This window comes from Hipposideros armiger, unplaced genomic scaffold (assembly GCF_001890085.2).
Source record: "Hipposideros armiger isolate ML-2016 unplaced genomic scaffold, ASM189008v1 scaffold_68, whole genome shotgun sequence".
In the NCBI taxonomy this organism is placed as follows: Eukaryota; Metazoa; Chordata; class Mammalia; order Chiroptera; family Hipposideridae; genus Hipposideros; species Hipposideros armiger.
Window position 1 is genome coordinate 2,665,787 of NW_017731418.1, and position 8,576 is coordinate 2,674,362.

General features: G+C 36.7%; 1 protein-coding gene across 3 annotated transcripts in view; it reads left to right on the top strand.

Annotated features, from left to right (window-relative positions):
* ANAPC4 (anaphase promoting complex subunit 4) overlaps positions 1–6,425 on the top strand; it is a 34,740-nt gene extending 28,315 nt beyond the window's left edge. Inside the window, exons 22-29 of one of the 3 annotated variants that reach the window (XM_019642426.1) lie at positions 1,498–1,595; positions 2,160–2,221; positions 2,300–2,338; positions 2,435–2,536; positions 3,317–3,391; positions 4,311–4,484; positions 4,831–4,900; positions 5,171–5,263. In XM_019642426.1, the coding sequence (XP_019497971.1) occupies positions 1,498–1,595; positions 2,160–2,221; positions 2,300–2,338; positions 2,435–2,536; positions 3,317–3,391; positions 4,311–4,484; positions 4,831–4,870 (590 nt within the window). In that variant the 3' untranslated portion in view covers positions 4,871–4,900; positions 5,171–5,263. Of the gene's footprint in view, positions 1–1,497; positions 1,596–2,159; positions 2,222–2,299; positions 2,339–2,434; positions 2,537–3,316; positions 3,392–4,310; positions 4,485–4,830; positions 4,901–5,170; positions 5,295–5,712 lie in introns of those variants that run through there. The other 2 variants (XM_019642424.1, XM_019642425.1) reach the window with 2 other exon arrangements.
* The last annotated feature ends 2,151 nt before the right edge of the window (positions 6,426–8,576 follow it).

The following is an 8,576-nucleotide window of genomic DNA, read 5'->3' on the forward strand; positions in this document are numbered from 1 at the left end:
CTATCTAGAGTTAGCTCCAGACTCCACAGGTTTAAAGGCTTGGTCCCACAGGACTGCCCCCACTTCAGACTTGAGTCACAATTGTTGGCTCCCCAGGTTACCCACATTTCTGCCCACTTGGCTACAGAGTTGGGGGTTCCCACAACTTCCCCACTTCAGGTTTGATAATTTGCTAAAATGGGTCACAAAACTCAGAAACACTTACGTTGACCGGTTTATTATAAAGGAGACAACCTTCAGCCAGTGGAAATGATGCATAGGGCAAGGTATGGGGGGAGGGACACGGAGCTCGTTCCAGGTGCACCGCCCTCCCAGAACTTCCAAGTGTTCACCAACCCGGAGGCCCTCTGAACTCTGTTGTTTAGGAGGCTTTATGGCATTTTCATTATGCAGACATGATTGATTAAGTCATTGACCATTGGCGATTGAACTCAACTCCAGCGTCTCTCTCCTTCCCTCCATGGATGTTGGGGAGTGGGGCTGAAAGTTCCAAGCTTGGGCTTTATGGCAACCAGCCTCCATCCTGAAGCTACCTAGGGGCCTGGCAAGAGTTGCCTCATTAAACAAAAGATGTTCCTATTACTCTCTATCACTCAGGAAATTCCAAGGGTTTTAGGAGCTCTGCCAGAAACTGGAGAGAAAGACCACACATCTTTCTGTGATACCACAGCATCTGTCACCTGCTGGGAACTTAAAATGTTAACATGATTAAAATTCATTTTATTCAGCTTTGCTGGGATATGAGATGTTTTGTGAGTAAGGCCTACAGGGCACCAGTGGAAGAGGGTGGGCTTAAGGCATTGGACTTGGGTTTGATTCCTAGGTCTAAATACTTAATCAGTTTCATAGTGGGCAGTTGCCTAAACCTCCTAAGCCTCTTTTTATCTGTAAATGGAAAGTCTGATGCTTACTTTGTACAGCTATTTTAAGCAATGGAAATAACAGATATAAAAAGAACCTAGCATAGCTGGTGTCCGTAAATGCTAAATTATATATTACTTTCTACTGGTAAAGTAGCCTTTTTAAAAGTAAAGAGTTCATTTTCATAGCACTAGTTTTTTGCCTCCTGTTTTTATTTTTAGTATCATACTCTTCCAAAACATTACTGGGCTGCTGTTGTCACTACATATGTGGCAAAGACTAGAAAAGAATGAACTTTCTTTAATTATATGTCTTATGGTTCCCAAACCATCCGTTTCTTCTTAGGACCAACAGAAGCACACTGTAGGATTTTGGTAGGACAAATAGCATATAGAATAATAAGCCACTAGGATTCAGCTTGTAGTAAGTGTGGGTTTTTTTAGAGGGCAGGCAGCAGGGGATGGTGAAAGGCAGAGGCCACAGTCATTTTTAGTGAGGTTTTGTGAGGGTATAATGAAGTGGCGAGGGAGAACGTCGCCATCAGATAAGCTGTGAGGGTGGCCTTAATAGTGGAATGTTTTCTCCTTATCACCTGGTTTGCTATAGCTTTTTGTTTTTGTTTTTGTTTGAAACCAGAAAGTCCTTTGCTGTTTCCTTATTATCCTCGAAAATCATTGCATTTTGTGAAAAGACGGATGGAGAACATTATTGATCAGTGTTTGCAAAAGCCAGCAGTAAGTTTGAAAGAAATGCATGTTTTTGTGTAGGAGCAAGAGTGTCCACAATATGTGGCTCATTTGTGTAAGTGACCATAGTTATTAAGATGAACCATATGAAATGCTGATATTCCAATGTTTTTGACTAACAAAAATGGCAGTCTCATATGGTTCGCACTAACATTCCGTTATTGTTAGTTTCTTACATACATTCAAAATGAAAAGATTATTGAAAGATGTTGGCATCTTTAGTATTTGTTCCCAGAACAAACTTATTATAAATGGTCTTAGTTACAGAGCTGATGTGTCTCTTGTTTCCTATTAAAGGGTGGGTGATTGATGCTGAGACTAGAGGAGGTGATTCTTAACCTGCCATGTGCTTATCTCCAAGGTCCTTTTCAGCTCAGAATTTTCTCTTTTCCTTACTGCTACGACTGTCATTAAAGTTCCCCATGTGAAAGTTTTGGTGATATAGGTGATTTCTTTTTACTAGACTTAACCAGTAATGGTTAGACACTTCATGCTCATTTGTCTGTGTATATGTAAATGCTCTAATAATATTTTTAATTTTATTTTATTTAGGATGTAATTGGAAAATCGATGAATCAAGCAATCTGTATTCCATTATATCGAGATGCTAGAAGGTAATTCTGTTTACCTTTTTGATGGTATAATCCAGCAGCCAATTTAAATTTTTCTTAATTTTTTCCCTTTTGTTTTAGTGAGGACTCTACACGTAGATTGTTCAAATTTCCTTTTCTGTAAGTGTGTGTTTCTCCCCTATTATGTGAACAATACAATTTAATTCTGTGCATTGATAGCTAAATATCATGCTTTGACAATTTTTTTTCCCTTAGGTGGAATAATAAAACTTCAAATCTACATTATCTTCTTTTTACTATTTTAGAAGATTCACTTTATAAAATGTGCATATTAAGGAGACATACTGATATTTCCCAGTAAGTATTAATCTGAAGTTTGAATCAGAAGAAATAAGATTTTATTATTTTTAATAAAGTTTTAATTAAGCTACCTTATGACTCTAGGCTTGTCGCTGAACTGTTCTTAGTTTTCACGTCATTACGATCCCAGTGCCAAATTAGGAAGCTATGTGATCCCTTCTAATTACTGATTATCTAATTTTGTGTTGGTGTATAGCAATTACATGTAGGATTTTTTTTTTAGGATTAGGAGAAATACAAGAGCAGAACACTCAATTACGTTTCATGAACTTGTAGAAGTTCAAAACTATTGTATTTTGGGTTTCTTATAGAAAGGATTTTTACCTTGTTACCTCAGGTTAAGTATGGCTTTCATTAAACAAGAGGCCTTACCTATAGAGGTTTTTTTTGAGAGTAAAAGTTCTGAAAGGTAAATCATATTTAGAATGCCATTAGTATCTTAAATGGTTTTAAATCTGAACTTCAAGGACATTTTTTGAGACTAAGATGTAGCCAAAGAGAAATAATTTGGTTGTTCCAGATGTCTTAATTTTACAAGATATCTAACTACTTTGGTGACTGTAAGATTTTAAACCAAGCTGTAATTTTGATGTTAGGTTGACGTATCTAGGTGTTTAAAATAGTTATTAGTATTCTAGAGTGAGCATAATGGTACTTGGTCTGGGATTTTGTGTTCAGGTAAATGTACTAACACTGGCAGTCACGTTCTTTCAAGCATTCAGATGATGGGTTATCAAGGTTGTTCCACAAGTCTCTGTTTCCCCTTCTTTCTTCAAGATCTGTAAGCAACGGACTAATTGCTATTAAATTTGGGAGCTTCACATATGCCACAACCGAGAAAGTGAGAAGAAGGTAAATCTTGACATTTGTTTGCATGGTTGTGTGTGTGTGTGTGTGTGTGCGCGCTTGCTTGCATGTACACACATATGATATGTTTATGTGTTTAATAAATACGAATTATAGGAATATGGTTAGACTCAGTTATAGTAATGACATAACTAGAAGGCCTTTCTCACTTGCAACATAGGGGCAGGATTGGCCACATATTTTATATGTAGAGAATTATTTGACTTACAGTTGAATAGAACCTTACCACCCTGCTGCAGGAATTTATGTAGCACAGTGTCTTATAATTAATACTTCTGAGCTCCCTGTCTGTTAATAAGACAGTAATGGGGTGCCAGGGATTCCAGGTTCTTGTTATGACCAACAAAAATGTAAGGTGGCATTATTCTTAATGCGGGGTTTTCTTAAGATACAAAAGAGTAACAATACCTAAGTCATCCCTAAGGCTTTGCAGAGGAAAGAACTGACACTCATCTTAGGCTGATCTTTTTCTCACTCTGTTTCCTTACATAAAAGTTTTTTATAATAACATCTTTGAAGTTGTTGTGTTTTCTTATGTCAGTCTTATTTTTACTTTGCAGTCTAGTTAACTAAAAATACATAAAGATGTTGTTCCTGGAATTTCCATATGTTAAGGCCTGACCACTAATGTCAAAAGTGTTTGGGAACTGTGAACCAGCCTCACAGATTTCTCTTTTTTTCATGATTACCTGTTTTTAGGGCCTAGCGATATTTGTGAATAATCAGTACAACAGGTTACTGTGATTTAGTGCGAACGAATGATATATTTTTAAATGTGATTGTATAGAATTTCACTTGACTTTTTATTACAAATTTTTTTGCTTGGTACGAGTATAATGTTATGCTTATAATATTCTCTCAGTTATGATCATCTTTGCTATAACAAAACTTGTTTCAACTCTAGCACCTACAGTTGCCTAGATGCACAGTTTTATGATGATGAAACTGTAACGGTAGTTCTTAAAGACACTGTAGGACGTGAAGGAAGAGACAGACTCTTGGTCCAGTTGCCATTGTCTTTAGTGTATAACTGTGAAGATTCTGCAGAGTATCAGTTCACTGGGACTTACTCAACACGGTAACTAACTCATTATTAGTAAGATCCTCTTTCTGCTATAACAGATAAATGTTTTTAATGTATATCGTACATTGTGATTCTTTAGGTATGCTAGATAATGATTACTAGGGATAATCATAAAGTCAACTGAGCAGAAATACTCCCATTTTTTATTAAAAAATGCTGCCTTCAACATCTTTCCTGTCCCTTTGCTTTAGTAGGAAGTTAAGTATTTTCTGGAACAGGGTTGGGAATTATTTGGAGTGAAGAATGGGACTTTTGTTAGTTCTTTTTTAAGAGTAGCATTAACCCCAGTTTGTAGTAGAATTGTTTCAAATTACCTTTACTGTTTTCCTTCCGGAATTAGGACCTCAGTAGCCACGTGGAGGGTACAAGGCCATTTATAAGAGATGGCTTTAGTGGACTGAGATTTAAATGTAAGCAGATCCGTTCTCTAATTTAAAAACGTGTCTCTTTGTTTTTCTTGAAAGGGAATCAGAAACCTTAATAAGATAATGTTCTGCCTATTTGGAATTGCAGTATTTTCACAGACTATAGCACACAGCTTTTTTATACCATGGCTGGTAGAATTAGATTGGAAATGGGAATATTAGTAGAAATCGAACCCGTGGCTGACCCTGGTACCACCTCTAGGAAGCCGGGGAGGGGGTCCCCTTTTCATTCTGGGGTTGGTTTTCCCTCTCTAGGCTAGATGAACAGTGTGGTGCTATCCCCACCCGTACCATGCATTTCGAGAAGCACTGGAGGTTACTAGAAAGCATGAAAGCACAGTACGTTGCTGGGAATGGTTTTCGAAAAGTGTCCTGTGTGGTAAGTATTTACAGATTATTTGCTGACTAAGAACTGTACGTGTAGGAAGAAGGGACTTTGGATCTATAAGGTCCTTTCAGTGCAAACATGTGGTGATACATTACTTGTATTGATTATGAGCTTGTTAGTCACCCCAGCTATTGAGCTTTCTTGTTCCGAGAAAGCTTACTAAGCAATTAATAACAGTTCTGCATTTTAATTATGAAATCGTTAGTGTGCTATGTGGAGTTAGTGTTCTGTGTTAAGTGTTCTTTTTGCAAAATGAAGGCTGAGTTTAGTGATTTTTGTTGTAAATTGATGGGAAAATAATTTTCCTATAAAATTATTCTTTGTTTGAATTTCGGATTTCTGATTCCTTACATATAATGTATTAGTTAAGCCATTCATTTAGAAGTTCTTTTTTTGGCCTTTTCTTTAGTTAAGCTCGAATCTCCGTCACGTGAGAGTGTTTGAAATGGACATAGATGATGAGTGGGAGCTGGATGAGTCTTCAGACGACGACGAGGAGGCCAGTAACAAGCCTGTGAAGATAAAGGAGGAAGTGTTGTCCGGTTCCGAGGCAGAGAGCCACCAAGCTGCTGCTGCTGCTGTAGCTCCAGATATCGTCATCAAAGTGGAAAAACTGGACCCTGAGTTAGACTCGTAATCCAGCTGGCCGTTGTTCTGTTTTCAGTATGTCAGAAGAAAACATAGGCTAAGATGTCTTGAACCACTTTTAATTTTCTTTGTGTAACAAAGAAATAAACAGTAAATTTTATTTTCTCTTACTCTGCCTCTTCTTTTAGTGGTAACATCATTGTGATAGACTTTTTGCTGAAATTTCTTTTTATTACTGTATGCAGAACTAGTGTCTTAAGAAAACGTAAATTGAATGTGAAGAAAAAGTTCAGTCTTTTCTGTCAGAAGGTAGTATCAGGAAACATTCCTATATCAGGAAGAAATGGCATTTCAATAGTCATTCATCGCTGGAAGTTTTGAAGCATTTGGTATTTTTAAAATGTAGACATTTGTTCCTATTTTTCCATCTTCCCCCTTCTATTTTAGGTCTCCAGAATGCTTTCAAAATTATGTTTTCAAAATACATTATACTGATTTACTGTAATGCTAAATAAACCAAAGATGGATACTGTCTATGATCTAAATAGCAAAACCACTGCTTGACACCGACTGATTATGTTTTCTCATTGTGCTGTAATTGAGCTCTGAAGTTTCTGAATCAGCAGTGTTTAGAAGTGTCTTCTTCCTCAGTTTAAAATTGCTCAAGGACATAAAGTGGCTCTCTGTGTGGCTGACTCCTTGGGAACAGAAGTAAGGGTCAACTAAACATAGTTTAGCGTTAGTGCAGATGAGCCACTCCTGATTTCCTAATGCTCCTTCCTGAAGTGGAATAGTCTTCTCATGTGACATTCAGAGTTTCTACTTTATGTATGAATTCTAATCGCAATTCACTGATACATGAAAGAATCACTTTTAGAACTTTGAGTATCTTGGGGCAGGAAGATAACACCGTTACAGGTAAGTGGTAACTGCAGGATTGCTGTGTCATTTGTTTCTTTAATAGGTAGCTGTTAACACTTGGATTTTAGGTACAAAGCTCTTTCTATACTCCAGGTGTCTCAGTTGGTCTGATCTTGATTGGTTTTGAAAGGAAAGCTGATGAGAAGCCACTGTTGTGCACATGAGCGTGGAGCTCAGAACTGTGATCTGCAGGAGACGGACCATGCTAGGGAGTTGCAGCCTTGCAGGCCTTATTAAACACGATTAACATATAATTTACATAAATGTTTATTTATGGTTGGTCAGTGATCATGGCATAGAGCAGAATGTCTTAAGTTAGCTTTCGTGAATGAGAAAGGTGAACTGTCAGATGACATTATGGAGAAATTATAGGCTGTAGGTGTGTGGAATATTTTAGAGTGAATGCATTGCACAGATTTACTGCATAACATTTAAATAGCTGATGGATTTGGGGGACAGAGAATTATAGCTTGTTCTTAGAGTGAATTACAGTTTCACAGTAATCAACCAGCTCTTTATTAGAGAATAATGTGTCCCATGTGACTTCATTCAATTTATAGAGGTTTTATGATATGTGCACATTTGCTATCTGGTTCCACCATAGGGGTAAATCGGAACTGAGACTTGCAGACTCAGTCCTCCTGAACCGGAGATCAGAAATACTGGGTTTTTGGAAAAGTCATGACTTATTTTTCTGTTTTTCGTTACAAAAATATGTCATGACTTTTCTGACAACCCGATGGTTCTAATTGATGGACCTAGCTTTCCCTTAACACTGAGTTAAAGTAACAGTGTGAATCAGTCCTAATTATAGGATGATAGTTTTTTTCACTAATGTTTTTAATGCATATGATACATCAAATATTTAGGAACTGGGATTTGTATTATATCAAAGTGAAAAAATGAAAAAGTTTAAACTGGCCTGAGTCTCTTTTTAAGGTTTAATAAGAAGTGTACAGCAAGTAATTGTGTTTATCATTGTCTTTTTAAATAATGTGCTGTAATTTCTACACCATTAGAAACTTTGCTTTTAATATTTCGAGCCAATGTAATCACTATAGAACATAGGATATTTAGCAGATGCTGGATTTGCATTTTGAATTTAGTAAACAAAACAAAGTGGAGGATGCTGCACAAATGAACTGCAGTTACTGACTGGGTGGAACTCGGCCCAGACCATCATACACTGGGATAATTGAGTACCTGTCTCAGGGTTTGAGGACTAAATGGAGGGTATTGGTAGAGAATTGTGGTTGACATATATGAGACACCTGATAATGATTAGTACTTATTACAATATTCTGTGCTGCTCTTCAAAATTGTATTTTTTTAATAAATTTAAACAGCTGGGGTTTTTGTTTGTTTGTTTTGGGGGTTTTTTTGGCCAGACTTAATAAGACTGTGACAATAATAGTCTTTCTAATTCTCTGGCTTCCAAGTTTTTTCATTTTCTTGATTTTCTTCCAAAAATAAAAATTTTACACTCAGCAAAATGCTAAAACATTCTATCTTTAGTCAGAACATTTGAATAGAAATGTGAAGAAACTATTATGGTATAGCCTTGAGTTTATAATGCCATATGTAGGGGAATCTTTATATATCTGAGTTAATCTAAATATTTTCCCAGTCTTGAAAATGTCCAGCAAGCAGATATGTGCTAAATACTTATTTCTAGAGGATGCTATAACTGAAATCATGGCTTACATGATTTTGCCAGGGGTGAGTCAGTTTCTTTGGCACCTCTTGAAGTTGTGACAACTATCT